This window comes from Sminthopsis crassicaudata, chromosome 6 (genome assembly GCF_048593235.1).
Source record: "Sminthopsis crassicaudata isolate SCR6 chromosome 6, ASM4859323v1, whole genome shotgun sequence".
Lineage (NCBI taxonomy): Eukaryota > Metazoa > Chordata > Mammalia > Dasyuromorphia > Dasyuridae > Sminthopsis > Sminthopsis crassicaudata.
In genome coordinates, this window is record NC_133622.1 from 188,066,240 (window position 1) to 188,086,609 (window position 20,370).

Consider the following 20,370-nt stretch of genomic DNA (forward strand, 5'->3'; position numbering starts at 1 on the left):
CCACTTTTCCCCATGGTTTGATGAGGGTCACTCAGCAAATTAAGTGTTGAAGCCAGTCATTGACAGGGATATACCAACAGTGAAGCAGACAAGGCCTGTGGCAGACTCTTCATTTCTGCACTTTATCGGTTCCTGGCTACTCCTGACTTCAAAACCATGTCTCAGCTGCTGTCTCATCCTGAAACTTCACTCAGTGGATGATACATTTACATCTAGGAGGGACCTTAGAGACTATCTATGCCAATTTGCCCACTTTACAGGTAGATAAACTGAGGCTTATGAAAGTGAGGGTTCCTGCTCAAAACTACACAGCTGGAATTTGAACTCAGGTCCCTGATTTCAGATCCAATACTCTTTCCTCTAAACAAGATTATCTAAACCAGAAGGTGAGTTTATTATTATTTCTTTACCTCTTCCCACCCTGATACGGTGCCCCCTCCCCTTTCCCCCCAATCACTTTTTTCTCCTGTGGCCACCATATTGAAGATTTCTGTGCCCTGCCCACCCCCAGTCTAGGTCCCTAGTACCTAAATGCTGCTTGGTTTTTAGCATCTTCTCTTGGACATTCTTCACATTTTTGTGGCCCTCTGTTATTTGCTCAATAATTTTTTTCCTTTTCTTTTTTTCTTTAAGGCACTTTTTTGTGTACTCATTCTTCAGCTTTGCTATCTGTTTCTCACCATGTGAAGAAGAGAGAAAAAGAGAGAGAGAGAAGAAAAATGAGAAAAAAGAAAAATCAACCAACATGACTTGTGAAATCAGCAAAGTTAGAACTAAAAGAGAACACAGAAATAATCCAGTGGGAGCCTCCCCTTTTACAGAGAGTCCAACTGAGTCATGGAGGGGTTAAATGATTTCCCCAAGCTCAAAGTGGGAATGAAAAAAAAAAAACCAGGATCCAGACCCAAGTCCTTTGATTCCAAAATTAGAGTATTTTTTTTAACTCTTTCCAATCAATCAATCAATCAACCAACATTTATGAAAAGCTACTCTGTATCATGTACTCTGCTAGATAATGTAGATATAGACACAAAAATGGGATGATCCTTTTCTTTGAGGAGCTCTTGATTCTAACAGGGAGACATGATGTTCATATATATAAATTTAGAAAAGATACATACAAAGTGAATACATGGTAATTTGGGGGGGAGGTCCAGGGGGTTAGGGAAGTGAAGAAAGATGGGAGAGAAAGGATCACAAAAGGCTTTATGTGACTGAGGTAAACTCTAAAGAAACTTGTTTCTTTAGAGTTTACCTCAGTCACATAAAGCCTTTTGTGTTTTAAGTGATAAAGTAAGATTTGGAATTCAAAGTTTTAAAAAATAAATTTTAAAAATTATTTTTACTTAGAATGCTATAAAAATTGTGAACAGGAGAATTTCAGAAAAACCTGTAAAGGCTTACATGAACTGATGCTGAGGGAAGATGCTGAGCAGAACTAGGAGACTGCTGTACCCAGTACAACATTATACAACAGTACAGCAATATCATGTAATGATCAATTATGAATGACTTTTCTCAGCAATACAGTGATCCAAGACAATTCCAAAAGATCACGATGAAAAAAATACTATCCATATCCAGAGAAAGAGAGCACATGTTTAATATAATTTGGAATACTTGCTGTTTAGGAGAGGGGGTGGGGAGGAGGGAGGGAGAAAAATTTGGAGCACAAGGTTTTTGCAAGGGTGAATGTTGAAAACTATCCGCATGTATTTTGAAAATGAACAAAATTTATTCTAAAAAAGATTATGAAATGTTTCAGAAAATAAAAATTATAATAAAAATAAAAAAAAAAACAGAGTTTAAAGAGTCAAAGAATGACATGGTCTGATAAGTGCTTTAGGATTATCACTTTGGCAGCATTGTGAAGGATGGATTGGAGAAAAGAGAGACTAGAAGCAGGGACTATGATTTTGAGTTATTATAATGGTCCAATGAATGCATTAACCAGAGTGATTATGGGATGAATTGTGAAAAGGGGAAAGATTCAAGGGATGTCATGGAGATAAAAGCCACAAGACTTGACAACTCTTTAGATATATGGACAAAGGAAAATGTAGGATGACCCCAAATGCTGTGACTCTGGGTTATTAGAAGGATCTATGGAAGAGGGGTGGGTTTGGGGAAAATTTGTTTTTACACGTGATAAGTTTGAGATGCCTACAAGGCACTCAGTTTAGGTATTCGACCTAGGACTAGAGGGAGATTCAGGCTGGATAAATTATAGTAAAAAAAAAAAAAATGGAGAGATTGTGCAGGTTGGAGCAGAAGCTAGGGAGAAGAGTTCCCCAAACCCAAAGGGGGTGGGCAACAGGAAGTCAGAAGGGAAGAAGATTAAGAAAAAAACCCACGTTCTCAATGCACCAATATCAGTCATAGATAATACAATTGTAAAGGGGATGAATCAGTTTACTAGAGTATCGGATTATGCAGTTTGCAGTGGAATTACATCTTTTGTTGGTTGGCAACACCTAGGTAAAGCAAAAACAAAAATCAGATCTACAAAGACAAAGCAGTACCTCGACAAAAAGAAAGAAGTGAGATTCAGGATCTCTCTGTAACACCTGGAAGGCTTCCCATCTTCATTTTACAAGTGTTGTCAAGCCCTAGCTTCCTTCAGGCCCCATTCCAGACCCCGGCCTTTCTTCTTCTCTTCCCCATCCATCCCAGTCATTTTTCCTATTCTTTTTTCCCCCCAAAGGATCTGTCTGAATACACTTTATTTGTGTATTGAGCTGCATCCCTCAGTAGAAGATAAGGTCATTGAGGGCAGTACTCCAACTACTGTGCAACTGGTTTTATAGAAGACAGTCTTTATTAGTTGTTTTTGGGTCCTTAGCACCTAGCACAGCACTTTACACATAACATGCCCATAATCATGAATGAACGTTCCTAGGTATCATTGGTACAAGAGAGGGTTTTTTTTGTTTTTGTTTTTCTTTTTGCATATTATTTCTGCAAGGTTCTTCTCTACTCTCTTCTCCTCCCCCTTCCCTCATATGTCTGTGTTCTTAAAAAGGATATTTGCCTTCTTTATCTTCTGAACCTTTAAAATAAAACTGGATTCTTCTTTTTTTAGTGAGGGCAATTAGGGTTAAGTGGCTGGTCCAGGGACACACAGATAGTAAGTGTTAGAGGATCAGATTTGACCTTGGTTCTGCCTCCAGAATCAGTTCTCTATCCGACTTCCCCACCTATCTAACTGGTCCTTAAAATTGGGTTCTTAAAGAAGATTTTGGCCCTTTATTTTCAAACCTTTTAAACATATTTGGAACTACTAGAAGAAAACTGCTAGAATCCTTTTATACAAGTGGCTTCCTCCCAGCCTCCTTGCTCATTTACAGCCAACAAAGTCTTTCTCTTTCTCTCTCCCTCCTTCCCTCCCTCTCTTCCATTTCCTTCCTGACTTCCTGTCTGTCTGTCTGTCTATCTGTCTGTCTGTCTGTCTCTCTCTCTCTCTCTTTCTCTCTCTCTCTCTCTCTCTCTCTCTCTGTCTCTCTCTCTCTCTTTCTGTCTGTCTGTCTCTCTATGGAAAAAAAATATAACATTCTTTGGAAGTGATTAAGAAACATTTGTGGACTGATTGATTGGACAAATTATTAATTGGGGGGGGAGAGAAAAATAATCCAAATTTCTGGATGAAGATCATAAAAAAAGCAAATAAACCAATTTGGATGTTCCAAAACCTAATTTGCTCCCACATTCCATTGCATGCTAATGTTTGACACATGTCTGCTAAATGAATGAATGAAAATCACTAAGTCAGAACTTGTTTTCACAATTTTATAGTTAGCTACTTACTCAGTAATTTTTGCATACTTCAAAAATGGTTTTTACTCTCTTATTTATTTAAAAGAGAGAGAGATCCATTAATACTCACTGAGGTCTTATGTGTAAGTTGAATAGAATCACTGAATCCTAGAGTTGGAGGGGTCAAGTATAGGAATCTGCCTTGACAACCTCTCTAACTTTCATTGATGGAGAATTTACTACCTATTTAGCAAGCATTGCTGGACGGCTTTGATTGATAGGCAGTTCTTGAATGAAGTGAAATCTGTTTCTCTTTAACTACACTCCATTTCTCAGATGTCTGTGCTCTGAGATCTTGCAAAGCAAACCTAATTCCTCTTTCATGAGAAGTCCATCAGATTTTGAATTTTTGATCTCAGCTTCCACCAGTTCCTAAACCTTCTATTTGAGTTAAATGGGGCTAATTTCTTCACTTGATCTTTGTATGGGTCACTCATGAAGTATGATTTTTGCATACCTGCTCCATGCCGGCTGCCTGCCTGGACACCTATTCTATCTTATCTCTGCCCTTCCCCAAATGTAGTACCCAAAATCAAACATTATAGTTCAGATGTGGCCTAGCTAGGGACCAGAAACAAAAAGAGCCATGTCCAAGAAGATCTGTAAAAGCACTTAACACAGTGCCTGGCTTTATGGAATTTTATTTATTAATATAATTACATATTTGCATAATTTCCTATTCTTATTGCTGTTCATTAGCATGAGCAAAATGTCCCGAACATTGTGCACAGCAACAAGATTATGTGATGATCATTTTTGATGGGCATGACTCTTTCAACAGTGAGGTGATTCAGGCCAGTTCCAATGGTCTTGTGATAGAGAGAGCCATCTGCACCCAGAGAGAGGATTTTGGAGACTAAGTATAGATTGTAACATAGCATTTTCACCTTTTTTGTTAATTTGCTTGCTTTTTGTTTTATTTCTCATTTTTTTCCTTTCGGATCTGACTTTTTTTCTTGTGCAGCATGATAATTGTGGAATTATGTATAGCAGAATTGCACATGTTTAACATATATTGGATTATTTGCTGTGTCAGAGAGGGGATGAAGGGAAGGAAGGGAGAAAAAAAATCTGGAACACAAGGTTTCACAAGAGTGAATGTCGAAAACTATCTATGCATATATTTTGAAAATCAAAAGCTTATTAAAACAAAACAAAACAAATCTTATCATCTTTGATCCTCACACCCTGAAAGGTAGCTGCTACTATTATTCCTATTTTACAGATGAGGAAACTGAGGCAGAGAAAGTGCCCAGAATCAAAAAGCTAATGAGTTTCTGGGGAGTTCTTCTTGACCCCAGGCCCAGCAATCTATCTACCGCATCACTTAGCTGCCTGAAATGCCATAAGAGCCAAAATAGAATAAACAAATCAGGTTTTTTTCCTTTTAGTAAAAGTCACCACCAACTTCTTAGCTTGACTGTCTGCAAATCAGGGGAAAAAAGTCATTAGCCAGCCCTTAATTGTTAGCAGGAACCAGGTACATCACCATTTCTTTCTTCTGAATGGCTTTCTTCTTGTTCTCCTTAATTAGATTCTGACGCTGTATAATTGCTTCTTCTCGGCTCAGCTTCCCCATCAGCCTCAGGTACTCTGTCCTAGCCAGCTCTTCCTCTAATTCTTTCTCTTGTAGTTTCTTTTGCCGCTCTAAGAAATCGGAGAAGTTTTTGTATCCTTGGATGAGCTCGTCAATCCTGGGGACAGAAGGGAGGAATAATAACAAAAAAGAATAAGGAATTACTTATTAATCAATTCATCTGCCTGAGCTTTAGTTTTCCAATCTGTAAAACAGAGGCACAACCAAGTTCCCAGAGTTGTTTGAGGGATATTTTGGGAATCTCTTACTGTTAGGGGATTCAGTACATAAGACAGACTGTTTCAGGGACTATTAACAAGCATTTACTGAGAATGCTGAGAACACTTTCTTTGGTTGTGTAGAAGTGCTGTGTCTCTAAGAAACAATTCTTCCCCTCAGGAAGTAAACACTCTAGTTGAAGGAAGCACAATGGGCACATGTTATGCTGCAAAAAGAAAGGGACATGTAAAGAAATGAAAAACATATCGTAAAATAGTGGGGATTCTCTGGGGAAAGAGCTGAACCCTTCTCCTTTAGGGAGAGCCAAACCTTAAGTAGATAAACTCCTGGATACATGTGCATAATTTACCCAATGGCACTCCACATAAATGTAGTTTTAAATGAAATGATGTCATGGGAATTAAGATTTTCGGTGATATTTGAGTGGTATCTGGGGAGGAGTGAAAGAGAAATAGGCTCTGTGAGCCTCAGAGATGATGGGAAGAGAGTGAGGGGTACAGTTTCATGAATATGAAGTCCTGCACTCTGAGGGAAAGTTTGACCTGAACTACAGATAGATGGGGCAGCCAGATAGCACAGTGGATAGAGCACTGGGCTGAGAATCTTCCTGAGTTCAAATCTGGCCCCAGATACTTGCACTTAACCCTGTTTACCTCAGTTACTCATTTGTACAAGGAAATGGCAAACCACTCCAATATCTTCGCCAACAATACCACCAGCACATCCAGATAACAGACTGGTTCTCCAAAGCTGCTGGCCTGACTTGTTAGTACAGAATACTAAGATAAATTTAGATTTTTTTTGTAGTCACCCTTGGAAGGTTAGGATGGGAAGGAGGAATGAAGAGAGACAATTTTCCTGAGCAATTAAGATTTTTTGTATAAAAGAGGATGATCGATATTTGCAGAGACCCGAGATTATGATAAGCATGAGTGGGGATGAATGGGACTGGTTGGGGTTCCTGGAAATACAAGCAGGATCCTAGTATATCAAGAGTCCAGAATGATTTGAGGCCCATAATGAATGATGACAATTCAAACCCACATGGTAGGTAAGAGGAATGTCAAAAAGAGGGAGAAGATCATTGGTTAGGGATGACACAGATGACAATAAAACTGGCAGTACTACTCAATCCTTGGTTGCTTCCATTTTCTTAGGAGAATGATTATTGAAGCAGATAGAAAAAATGGGATTTTACCTGGGAAGTGAAATTTGAGATGAACAAGGAGATAAATCAATAACATTTGTTAAGCATTAACCATGTGCCAGACACTGTACTAAGGCCTAACAATGCAAAAGGAAGCCAAGTACTTGATGTGATGGCCTTTTGGTAGCTTTTAAATGGTCAAAGCTATCATTCCAGAATGTCAAGGGCATTGATGAAACTTAGGCTAACTATAGACACAGTATTATCCTGATCTAACAGTCTAGTCAGAAGAGGAAACTGTTAGTCTTGGGGGACTGTTCTTGATGAATTCATACAGGATCTTAGCATTCAGAGTCTCATTTTTAAATGCTCAAAAGCCACCCCTTTAATAATTTATCCTAGATTTTTGCCAGGAATCAAGTAACTCTTTAGTCATTCCCCGCTTTTAAATTGGGACAGTTTCCTTCTCCATTCTCCTTTTTCTCATGACACCTCACTCATTCCCCATAAACTTTCCTAAAATTTAAGTTTGTCCATGTTCCCCTATTCAATAAAGTCCAGTGGCTCCCTATGATCTGTAGGAGCAAATAAAAACTTCTCTGTTGGGTATTTGAAGTCTTTCACATCCTAGTTCCAATTTATATTTCCTCCTTATTCCAAATTAGGCCTTTTCATATGTTCTGAGGCTCATTCCAACTTGCCTTCTAATTCTTCCTCATACAGGATATTCCATTTTCTCTCTTCATGCCTTTGTACAGAATATCCCTCATGTCTAGAATGTTCGTCGCCTCCACCTCTAAAGTTTCTTTTAAGGCAGTTTGCATCATTTTTTTAACTGAAGCCTTTCTTCATTCCACCCAACCACCTACCCAAGATCACTTTGAACTTGTCGAATGTGGGTTCGGAGTTTAAAGAACCTCTTTTTTTCTGCTCTCTTTGGAAGCCATCTTCCAAAGCAGCACAATCCACTTTTCGACAGCTCTAATAATTCCCTCCCCACTTTTCCCCCTGCCTTTTTTTCCTCCCTCCATTTGTCTAGGGAGTTCTACCCAGCTCTATATCTACTACAGCCTCTCATTTTCCTCTAATATTCAATCCAAATCTGCTTCTTCAAATTCTGCCTCTTATTCCTTGCCTTTTGGGGGCCAAGCTCAGTCTAACTCCTTTTGGATATCCTCAGCTGGGGCAGTCTTCAGTTCACTTAGGATGTCCCATAGGTTGTCAATAAGAGCAGCCAACATTTCTATGTGCTAAATGACTTACAATTATTTTCTCATTTGATCCTTACTACCATACTTCAAGGTAGGTGCCATTATCATCCATTGTTTATAGTTGAGGCATATACAGGTGATCAGGGTCACACTGTTAGGAAGTGTCTGTAGCTAGATTTGAATTCAGGTCGTTCTCACTTCCAATGCACCGCCACTATCTTGCTTCCCAGCTTCCAAACCTCTGGTGCTCAGTGCTGAGACCGTAGTCCAGATGCGGGCTGACTGGGACTCTCATCTCTTGTTCTGGTTTCTGTGCTCTTACAAAGTTGGCTGAATGTACTTTTGCTAAACATGAATGAGTAGGCATGGAAAATTCTGCTAGTGTAAGTGGATTTTGCCCAGGGTTGATCTTTCTTTTATACTTTCATTTTTCCATAATGAACTATTAAGAGCATTTAATGTTGTCATTACATTGATTATGCAGTCACCAAGGAGTTTATGGGGAAAAAAAGGATTTTTACAACATAGTAATTTGATATTACTAGAAAATGGGAAGATTTATCTTATTTCAGGCATGGATTTATGTATAAATCTCAACCAAAAAGGACTTTTTCCCCCCTTTATTCCCAGTCTTCTCTAATGATATGCTTTATTATATTCATGTTAAGCTACTGGGCAATAAGGAAACTCAGCTACAGAAGCATCCCAGGGCAAAGAGAACTCTGATGAAGATGAAATTTATTCTCTGAGAAATGCCACATCAGGCTGATCTCTAAAAAGAATCATGTTTATTAAGAGATAAACTCAAATTCTCTTTGATATGTTTGTCAGTGGTTGGAAAATTCTGCTTTCATTTGGGACATTTAGGGAGGCAGTACATATAGGCTGCTAGGAACAGACCTAATAAGGAAACTTTTCAATTGATAGCTTCATACTAATGTCACCCAGTCAATTTAACACTTCATTAACCTGCCCCCTGGCCCTTCCAACATCTTTTCAAATACAGTGAAATCATTCAGATACATCAGGGTTTTTGAGTAACACCTTCTCTGAAAGACACTGAAAAAGGCAGGGTCCAGGAACCCCTTGGGGCATGTGTTCAAAATGGTGGAATCCTATTGGGCAGATGAAGACCATCTTCTCAGATAAAGACCATCTTCTCCCTTTCTTCTTCTGCCTTGAGGATGACAGCACTGGCTGTTAAGGTCAGTTCTAAGAACCACTGTCTTCATGGCACCTTGAACTTGAATTTGAACTCTTGTTTCAGGTTTGATAATCTTCACTCATTCAGATTTTTCTGGGCTCTTCCCCTACATCACTGGGAATGAGGAACTTCTGAATATAGAACTTGATGGTGCCATTCCTTCAGAAGGTTCCTAAAGTCTTCTATCTCAATGAAGAAATTTTTCTGAGACCCCTGGTCAAGATCTGGTGAGAGGGATTATGTGGGTTGTGTATCTCATTCCCACAGTGAAGAACTTCCTGACCTCATATTCACTCTTGAAGTAATGGAGAATCATCAAAAGTTGTACTTTTCTGCATCAGATGGATCTCTCTCTCTGGTTCTTTCATGCCCTCTGCAAGCTTTGGTTTCTATCTCCTTGTATGTTTATTTAAAAATTAGATTGTTAGGGTGTCAAGAACTGACCCCTACTTGATACTTGCAAGTTGCCAGGCCTTTTAACAAGCTGGAGATGTTTCCAGGTATTAAACTAAGAAGGGAAACATGAGAACAACACGTCAGCAGCAAGAGGAATTCCTGATGAAAGTGTAACAGTGACTAGAGGACTCTGGTCTGAAGTCATCAGAAGAAAAGCCTTCTCTTGGTTATGGCAGGAGCAAAACAATGGAAAGCTGCTTTTTGGCTATGTGTTCATTTTCTCCCCTCCTATTCCCAGTGTCCTACTCAGAATTTCCCCTAGCTCACCTCTCTTAGAAGAGTTTGCACTAGCCTCCCACCAAGTGTACAAATGTACCTATCCACCAGGGTAGCACCATGATCTGCCGTGGTCTGCATCCACTTGTGGAAAATTTAATTTCCCAAAATAACTTTTCTATAGGAGGGATTATATTTTTGTACTTTGTTCCACAGGGATAACTAGAATCAATGACAGCAACATCAACTATATGGAGGTTTACTTTGTTATAAGTTGAACAGAGGCTTCCAAGAATGTAATGGGATGCCTTGGGACATAACAGAGACAGGACCAAAATTCTGTTCTCCTGACTCTTCTTCTGCCCCTACCCAATAACATGGATGTTCAAGGTCTACGTTTCTGGTCTATGTGTTCTTTTCCCATCATCCATCCATCTATCCATCAATCCATCCATTTATCTGCTGTCTATCTGGATATAGAGATAGAAGTAATCTCCCCCAGGGAAATTAGAAACTTGCCATTCAGACACTCCCATCTTGGCTCCCCCATATTGGCATTGCTACATGGAGAAGGCCCTTGAACCCATGACATAGCTCAGCCTTTTGTTGCTCATTCTCAGACCACAGCAAATGCCTCTAGTGGGTCTGCCAACCCACAACCTGGAGAAGAGAAAATTTAGGAAAACAATGACTGTTCTCCAAATATGTCTTGAGAAAAGATTACTTGTTTCTCTTTGCCTCTAAAAGGCACCACTGGAAGCAATGGCTAGAAAGTGTAGAGAGGCAGACTTCGACTCAATATAAATAAAGTTTTTTCTAATAATTAGTGAGGCCTCCATCACTGGCAGTCTTTAAGTGAATGGCCACTTGTTGGGGATAGGAGAGAGGGGGTTTCTGATCAGATACAAGTTAGATTAATTGCCTCCTAAAGTGTTTTTTCCAAGTTTGAAGTTTCTATGATCCCTCTTCCCCTGTCCCCTTACCTCCCTCCCCACCACCTACCCCTTAGGGCTAAAAGCCACCCCTTCTGGGTCAGTACCTTTGAAGTTCCTTCTCCGCTTTATGTTGGTACAGGGCATCCTCTCTGTAAAGTGCTGCAGCATTGAGTTTCACAGGGACATTGTCAGGCTGTCAGAGAAAGGAGGGCACACAACTTGGTTTAGCCACGTGAGTCACAATGCTTAGGACCTAAACGCTTTAAAGGAAAAAGAAAGCTGAGGCTGGCATTTCTGTCACCTTAGATCCCATTCCAAGTAGAGGCACAAACAGTGCTTCAAGCTAGAATCGAAAGCCCTCAGTGGACAACTGCTGACGATGTTGTCAGGGCCTGTCAGAAAAACTCAAAGTTTTAGTATTTTTCTTGACACAGAGAGCACTGAAAGTTCACAGGAGCACACTATGTAGGGGAAATCACTCACAGAGGTATGCTCTCTCTCTGTCTCTCTCCCCCTTCCTCTTCTTTTCTCCCTCTCCCTTTTTTTCCCTCCCTCCCTCACTCCCACCCTTTCTCTGCCTCTCTCCTCTCCTCTCTCTCCCTTCCTCTCTCTCCCTTCTTCTCCTTCCTTCCCCCTTCTCTCTCTCCTCACCCTCCCTTCCATCCTCTCCTTTCCCTCTTCCCCCTTTCTCTCTCTCTCTCTCCTCTGAACTCATATAGCATTTTCAATTTGTGCCATCCATTTGTCTTTTGGCATAGTCTGCCATCTATCAATTACCTTTTTATGGGTAATGGTTTCTCTTCCCAACTAATCTCAGAGCTCCTTGAGGTCAGAGGCATTTTCCTAGATACCTTTATATGCTCCATAGGGCCTAAGACAGTATGTACACTACTGTTGAGTAAGGATTTGTTGATTTTTCATCATAAATTGCAAATCAAAGTTGATAAAGAAAATCTTATGAAGATTTAAAAAAAAGAAACATTAAATGCCTATTATATATAAGGCATTTTCTGAGTTAAAGATGTGTCCCTGCTATCAAGGAGCTCACAAAGAGCTTACAAGAACACATATAAATATGAGAGAAGGAAGAGTGAATGGTATAAGGGCAAAAGAGAGATCCAGACAAAATTCTCTAGGGAAATTTGAGGAAGTAATTACACATTACTTTTAGGTGGGGGAATCTGGAAAGGCTTTTAAAATTCATCTAGAAGCAAAATCAAGATGACAGAGTAAAGGCAGAGACTGACCTCTCCCAAATCCCCCTCCATACAACCTTAAAATAATGCCTCAAAATGAATTCTGGAGCAGCAAAACCAACAAAAGAATGGGATGAAACAAAATTTCAGTCCAAGATAATCTAGAAGGTTGTCAGGAAAGGTCTGTCTCACTGGGGTGAGACGGGGTACAGCCCAGTACACGCCACAATCAGCAAGGCAGAAGTGAGGCTTTGGGCTGTATTCATGAAAACCAGTAGCAGGCCCCACCTAGCACAAGCTGGCAGCAAGCCTTGGGGGCAACTGCATGTGCAGCATCTCTCAGTCCACAGAAAGCAAGGGGACAGAACACTTGGTCAGAAAAAGACAACAGGAAATCCTTTGCTACCACTACTAACATCTCATACCATATACCAAAATAAGGTCAAAATTAGTACATGATTTAGACATAAAGTAACACCAAAAACAAATATTGAATAGTTTACCTGTTATATCTATTAAAAAGTTTTATTTGTATTCAGCTACAAGTCTTGAAAGTTATCTACATACCTTATAGAAAACCAGTGGAAGGTTTGACTTGGTTTTGTGGGATGCCTTGAACTTATACTCAGGTTGCTGGTTCTGTAAAAGTTTCAAAGGAGATGTTAGTGAGGAGGTTAGTTTTAAAGGGTAGATCCAGGAATTTTACTTAGCTTCCACCAAAGTCCCCCAAACCTTGTCATGAATACTGCCTATCACTTCATGGCCTCATTCCCCCAGTTCATGTGGATCTGTGCTTGGTGGTACTTATATAAAGGACTGTTTCAAGAAATCCTCCCTAAGTCTTTCCCTCTGTAGAGTCAACTGATTCAAGGGAAGTCAATGATATGCCTTGAGCAGGATCAGTGCAGAAAAGTCAACTATTAGAGACAGATCCAGGTTTGGGGAAGACGGGCTGAGTTATATCATCAGTTCTTCTAGTACCACTTATCTCTGGGAACATTTGCTCTTGCATGTTTGTGTTAAATAACAAACAAACAAACAAACAAAAAAAAAAAAGCAAAATCCTAATATCAATCAATTATGGTTTGGGGATTAATTTTCCAATTTAGATGCTATCTCCTCTGTACCTCCACAAGGACTTCCCTTTCATTACCCTTTCCCAATAGAAGGCATAGGTCAGCCCTGGTGAGGGTAATAAAACCCTAACACTTTCAAGATTATGCCCTAGCAGAGTTAAAAGACAAGCAAAAAATTAAAAGGAAGCCACTAGTCCAATATATCCAAAGTTATGTCTTGACTGGGTGTAGAGCTTTTCCATGGATGGCACATGATTTGGGGAGGTTACTTGTAGGCCCTCAGCTATCAAGGAGGGATCAGCAATTGGAAAGAACAGCCTATATTTCTGAACACGTCACCACTAATGCAGGGTAGGAAGGCTGTGTGGATGAAACCAGGATTCTGCCCAAAGCTGGAAATCTATGAGAGCTACAGTAATGAATACTGTAAAAGTGACCCAAGTTGACATAGGGTCCTCCAAGGAGTATGAATGTTATTCTAGGCTTTATCAGACTCATTAAAATATATAATCTCTCCCCAAAACCTGCTTCCTAATGATTGATGTCACGGTCAAAAGTTACAATTTGCTCATGTGATGATGGAAATCTGAGACCTGGAGTCCACTGTGAGTTTCCTGTATCTTTGTCACTTTGGGGCTTTGCCACAAACTGACAGAAGATGTGAGTTCCCACAGAGAATTACTTGGTATGGTCCCAGGTCGCTCAGGACCATCAGTCCACAGCAAGAAGATTCATGCCGTAGAACTTAGCTTCTAGGCTCGTAGATGGGAGCTCTCTCATCTCACCTCAGTAGCTGCAATGGGATCTGCAGAGGAGCTGCCCCTCTTGTCCAGATGAAACCATACTATGGCAGCCTCGAGGGTCTCCTCTTTGCTATTTGTCTCTGTTCCAGGTGCTACCTCATCTTCTGAAGGGGCCATTTGCAAGGATCAGGCAGGGGGCTGCTCTGTGGAAGCAATCTGTCACCGCTTGTAGTGGCTTGTCCAACTTAGTTTGGGTGTTTCTGCCTGAGCCGGAGACCTGGTCACTGATCTGGGGGAATAATGTGTTTTCTCCTTTGTGTCTAGAAAGGATGTGTGTCCATAACCTAGGTACGATGTGAGAGTGTCCATTAATAGCGACAACAGGTAATGAAAAAAGCCAGTCCCATGAGACTTTGAGTCTCATGGGACTTATGCTTAGAATATGTTTCTGAGACGCCACCAAGTCTAACCAGGAAAGAAAGTTTCTTCAAATGTGTGCAGTAATGAGATTCAGGGGGTGACTGAGTCATCAGAACATCCTCAAGAATTCCCCAGTGCCTTGTATGGCAGGGCATGTGTGCTTCTAGAATTAAAAGATTCAAGCTTGGACAAGGAGTGGGCGGCTAATTAGATAAAGCAGTTGCTTTTCTGTACTCTTTCTTATGTTTTAGCTTTCCAATCTTTGGCAGATTCCCTTAGTTTTGAACTCTGGCCAACCACATATCATCTTGACATCTTGCAGTTTTTCTGGTAATGGATCCACGTAGCCTTCTTCTACTTCCTGTCATTCCTTTTTAGACATGGGAAGATTCATCCTTCTCTCTTCCTGCGTCTGCCCCTGCCCTGTGACTTCCCACATTTATAAAAAGTACTGATCCTTCTGTCCCCAGGGTATGACCATATATATCAATGATGAACACATCCAATTTGGTTATGTGACTCCTCTAAGGATGACCATTGGGGAGAATTCATTATTACACAAGATTATTTCCAGGGTTTTTTTGTTTGTTTTTGTTTTAGCTGAGATAATTAGGGTTAAATGACTTGCCCAGGGTCACACAACTAGGAAGTATTAAGTGTCTGAGACTATATTTGAACTCAGATCCTTTTGACATCAGGGCCAGTGCTCTATCCACTGCGCCACCTAGCTGCTCCCTTATTTTCAGTTTTTAAAAAGATCTTGAATCAACTCTTTTAATGTTATAATACAGAAAATGGGGTAGGATTTAGCTGGTGCTTAATAAATGTTTAACAATTGATTGATAATTTGATTTACCGATTCTGATTCCTCCTGCTTTTTTGGTTTGATGATTGAACAACTGTACGGGTTCAGGTTTGCTTCCAGGAGTAATGTCTAGAAACAAAAACAAGAGTATATATAATCATGATATAATACAATGTTATCTATTTATTTCTATAACTATAAAATGCTAACATGTTTCAACATTGGAAATAATGAAAAATATAAATGGATAACAAAGCAAAATCAAAAGGAACCTCATTGTAACTTTGGAAGGCTCTTACATCATTCCTCTTGCCTTGGCAGACTCAGCTAGATCAAGTAGCAATAATGACCACATTCAGGACTTCATCAGAAATTATTTCTAATAGAAACATTATACCTTTTAATGCACACTCTCTCTATGTATGTATGTAAAATCTGAGGTACTGATTTTTTTTGCCTAGAACTTTCAGTAGGGGAGATAAGAGTAGGGCCATAACAAATATCATCAGACTTGCAGTTCTAAAACCTGATCTGGGGACCTGGGTCTGCCGCAATTCATTTGTTCCTGTACTCAGGTAATGGATCTAGTGGAAATGGGGTGTAAGGATGTCTAAAGAGGGCAACCATCTCTTATGTTTTGAAGTTGCCTGCAGGGAATGGATAAAAACAAGTAAAAACCTTAAGGCAAAAGATTTTAGGTCTGATTACAAAACATCAGTCTCCTACCGAAAAGTCTTAAGCAACACTAATTCACAAAATTGCAGAGGTGTATGGGATCTTAGTGGCCATCAATTCCAACCTATATTTGAGGAAAAAAAACTCACAAAAGCCTCTGCTAGAAATTCTACAAATAGTCATCCAGGCTCTGCTTGAACATTCTCAGTGAGGATGAATTCATGATCTCCTGAGACAGCCTATTGCAGTCTTGGTGAACTCTAATTGTTATATAGATGAGTAGCCCAGTAGATAGGGCACCTGGACCCTAGAGTTGGAAAAGTTCACCCTCCTGAGTTAAAATGTGGCCTCAGACACTCACTAGCTGTGTGAGCCTGGGCAAGTCTCTTAACTCCCTTTGCCTGTTTCCTCTTCTTTAAAATGAGCCAGAGAAGGAAATGGCAAATCACTCTAGTATCTTTGCCTGGAAACCCAAATGGGGTCACAAAGAGTCAGACACAATGAATGACAATAATTTTTATAAAGTTTTACCTGATATATGGACTAAATTTGCTTCTTTGCACTTTCTACCCATGGTTCCTAATTCTGCCTTCTGGGGAAATCTAGCCCCTCTTCTTTCTAGAAACAACCCTTTATTTCTACCCTAAATCTCCTATTTTCCAGGCTGAAACCCCAATACTTCCTTCACCCATTCACCATAGGGCATTAACTTGAAAACATTCAATATCCTGGTTGCTCATTTTGATTTTTCGATGTCCTTCCTGAAATGTGGTGACCTGAAGTGAACGCGATATTCCAGAGCATGACCAAAGTAGAGCAGAAATTACCTCTTTATCTCTAGAGACGATGCTGTTCTTAATATCAACTTTTTTGAGCTTCTATATGGATCTGGAAGTCCCTTAAGGATCCCCAGATCTTTAAAAAAATTTTCCCAATAAATTCTGGTCCAGCCCCTTCTCCTCTATCCTATCATTACTTGAACCTAAATTTAAAACATGGCTTATTTCTATTGAATATCATCTTTTTTGATCCATCCAGTATTCTACACTGTCAAGATCTTTTTGAATTCTGATTTAGTCATTCACGGTTTTCTCTCTCCCTCCTCACTATTTCCTTTGCAAATTTGATACACATGCCCTTTATGTCTTACTTTAAGTCATCAAGAGTGCTCAAGGCCAAATATAAACCCACTGGGGCAATCCACTGAAGACTGTCAGTGAAAGATGAATGAACAATTCTTTCACTGAATTCTACACCTTCACACAGGTGCCAAGCAATGTGCTAAGCACTTTAAAAAAAAAACCAAAAAAACCAAAAACCAAAAAACAAATATTAAATTCTCATGCATGTTGAGGGACTTTTTTTTTTTTTTTTTTTTTTTTTAAATAATTGTAGGAGCTGTGTCTGTGATTCACAAGTGAAACATTTGGCATGTTTGTTAGTTTATTTATTTATTTATTTTTACTGTGCTGTCGGTCATGTACATTTAAGCTTTTTCTTTTTTTTCTTTTTTTTCTTTTTTCTTTTTTTAAGCTAATGGGAACAATTTTGAGATGCAAAGAGATACATTAAAATTTGGTCTTGGTGTTTGTGTTAAATTCTGAGGACTCGATATAAATATTTCATTGTATCATGGTTTCCTTTTATATTGTGCTAAGTGAAATTTGTTAAATAAATGTTCCTTTCAAAAGCTGGGGGGAAAAAATATTATCTCATTTGATCCTCATAACCACCCAGTGAGACTGCTGTTTGTACTTTCTTTTTGAAGAGGATTAATGACATCACAGGTGATATCCTGATTTGTGATTTAATTGGATTTAGGGGAGAGAGCTTTGCACAAAATCATTGGCATTCCTCTTTCCTCTGGAGTCATCAAACTCCAGGGTCAGGATAAAACTCAAGATGACTGGCAATGGTTTGGGAAGCATTGACTCTTCAGTGTCTAACCAAGCTTCAAGTGCTCCACAGTACCTGCTTCATGGCTGTTGGAACAAATTGTTCCTATCTGCTGTTATTATCCCCATTTTACATTTGAGGCAAAGAATGGTTAAGTGATTTGTACAGGTCACTCAGCTAGTCCATGTCTGAGGTTGGGCTTGAATTCAGGTTTTCTTGATTCTAGGTCCAGGACTCTATCCACTCTCTCACTAGGTGCTCATGGACTATTGTTTGGGCCTAATTATTCACCAGATATGAATGTACTTAAGTTTACTAACATCTAGTCCCCATTTCTTCATATTATCCATAATAATATCATGAGAGTTTTAAAAATTAATTCCTATTCCAAAATGATATGTGTATAGCATCTTTCTTTTTTTCAATTATTAAATCCTTTATATTTACGTTTGCAAATGTGGAAAAATATTTTTTGACAAGATGGTGTTCCTTATCATTTTTTCATCGTGTTTTTGTCAATTTCTTTTTTTTTAACTTTTTACTTTCAAAATATATGCAGTCAACATTTACCTTTGCAAAATTTTGTGTTCCAAATTTTTCTCCCTCCTTTCCCCCACCCCTCCTTTAGACAGCAAGTAATCCAATATTTACTTAAAATGTACCATTCTTCTATACATATTTCCAAATTTATCATGTATAATATCTTTCACAAAGGAAATAAAATTAGTTGGGCACAAATGCTGAAGCCATAAAACATTTTCAGAGTTTGAGGCAGGATCTTTTATCTAAGAGTCCTATAAGGAAAACCCCTCTCAATCTGACTCCAATGTTACTTGAGTTTCAATGAAGGGTAATCTGAGTTAGCTCCCATTCAATACTATAGCTGTCAATCCATCCCAATTGTGTTTAATTAAATTAAATTCAATTTGACAAATGTTTGTTTATTAAACATTTACTAGATGAGAGGCAGTCTAGAATAGTGAATATAGAGATTGTTAAATTCTGAGTTGAAGCCACATCTTTGGTCAGTACTGGCTGTGTGGCAAGTTATTTAATCTCTATTTAAACAAAATCTTCATATTAAAGAGTGAGTGCTACTTTATTTTGGTAGGGAGTTTCTTCATTGGATATTCCTTATGTCAATGGATTCACAAATCTGGATAATACTCTGGGAGATGCTGACAGTAAATATGAAGCAGTCCTATTCCTCTAGAGGCTTATATTCTGCTAAGAGAAAATGGCATGTAAGCAAATAATTAAATACAGGGTTTTTGCTTTGTTTGTTTTTTGGTCAGGCCAAAATATTAGTAACTGGCAGGATGAGGAGATGCTTTTTGCAAATGTTAGCATTTAAGCTGAACTTTTAAGAGAACTAGGAATTTTGGGAAAATGGCATAGGGAGAAAGAATATTCCAGGTATCAGAGACAACCTGGGCAAAGGTATAGAGGTGGGAGTATCATGTATGGGAAAAAAATTAAAAAGTCAATTTAGTTGGAATACAGAGTGCTTGAGGGAGAGTAATGGGAAAAATCAGTCTGGAAAGATTAAGTTGGAGTCAGTCTATGAAAGGCTTTAATGAGAAATTGTTTTCCTAAAAACAATATGGGGCCACTGAAGTTTCTTGAACATGCAAACTTCTTAATTTTATGGTTTAAAAAATAGATATTACTCTAAGGAAGTATACAAAAGTTGTAGATTTTAAAGCATATACTTCATTGACTATTAGAAATATTGCTATGGCTGTTGATGTAGGGTTGTCAAGCATTTAAAGGATCATTTAAGTCCACAATGAAAAAGGATCAATCATGCCAAAAGAAAGTGTTACTGGGGGGAAAAAAGCAATATAAAGAATGGATGAACTACTGCAGCAAAAGGAGCCTAAATGATTCTCAGAAAATGTCCAAAGACCTTTCGAAAGATCTGGTGTCTGATTCTTCTATAGTGCAATACAGGCTTCTTGATGTTGGAAAAACAGTAACAACTAGTTAAGAAAAAAAACAACAACCACAACAGCTATTAATCATTGTCACAAAGGGAAAATGGCTACCATGGACAATATAGCACTTTAGAATTAAAAAACTGAAGATTATTAAAAATAATTTTTATGGATGAAACTCATATTTTATTCAAGGCTATACTAAAACCATCATCAGGAATACAAGGCATCTTCATTAATTCTACTCAAATGGCCCAGAATTCTTCCCCATAGAAAGAAATAAGATTTCAGATAAATATATTAAATAAAGCCAGGTTAGGTTGGTCCAAGGAGTTTACAGAATGCCAAGATCCAAGGAGCTTTCTAAGAATAGAAGGAAAGACTGTTTAACAAAACAGATTTTGAGCCAGTGATAGATCAAGAAATTTGTAGCCCAGAATACCTTATAGCTAACCATTTGATTCTCTTTCTCTCCCCAGTCTCATATCTCATGTGGCAGTTATTAGTGGTCCTCATCTCTCCATTCTTGTCCAGTCAGGGTGGGGTCTACCATGTCCAGGCTCCTCTCAGCAGAATTCATGAGACCATGGGCTTGCAACAGAAGTGTATAGGAATTGTCACCCAGTGCTAAATAATGACTGATTATTTCCATAAGGATGCCAACAGAGGGCCTATTGAGAATCCTGAACAATGGGTTTTGAATGCAGTTCCCAGAAATGTCGGGTTTGACTGTTTTACTAGCTGACTTTCTCTTTAAGTGAGGTTAAAATGTCACATCTGTGCACTGCCCATCTCTTCTGAGGCTTTTAAATCTTTTCTTTCCT

At 38.9% G+C, this 20,370-nt stretch overlaps 1 protein-coding gene across 5 annotated transcripts in view; it reads right to left on the reverse strand.

Moving 5' to 3' along the window:
• The window catches only part of CFAP99 (cilia and flagella associated protein 99), a 175,910-nt gene that overhangs the window by 34,207 nt on the left and 121,333 nt on the right, over window positions 1-20,370 (reverse strand). For all 5 annotated transcript variants that reach the window (XM_074276858.1, XM_074276854.1, XM_074276857.1 and 2 more), the window contains 5 exons: window positions 15,090-15,167; window positions 12,562-12,633; window positions 10,903-10,991; window positions 5,303-5,507; window positions 528-669 (listed from right to left, as the gene is read on the reverse strand). In XM_074276858.1, the coding sequence (XP_074132959.1) occupies window positions 528-669; window positions 5,303-5,507; window positions 10,903-10,991; window positions 12,562-12,633; window positions 15,090-15,167 (586 nt within the window). The remainder of the gene's footprint in view (window positions 1-527; window positions 670-5,302; window positions 5,508-10,902; window positions 10,992-12,561; window positions 12,634-15,089; window positions 15,168-20,370) is intronic.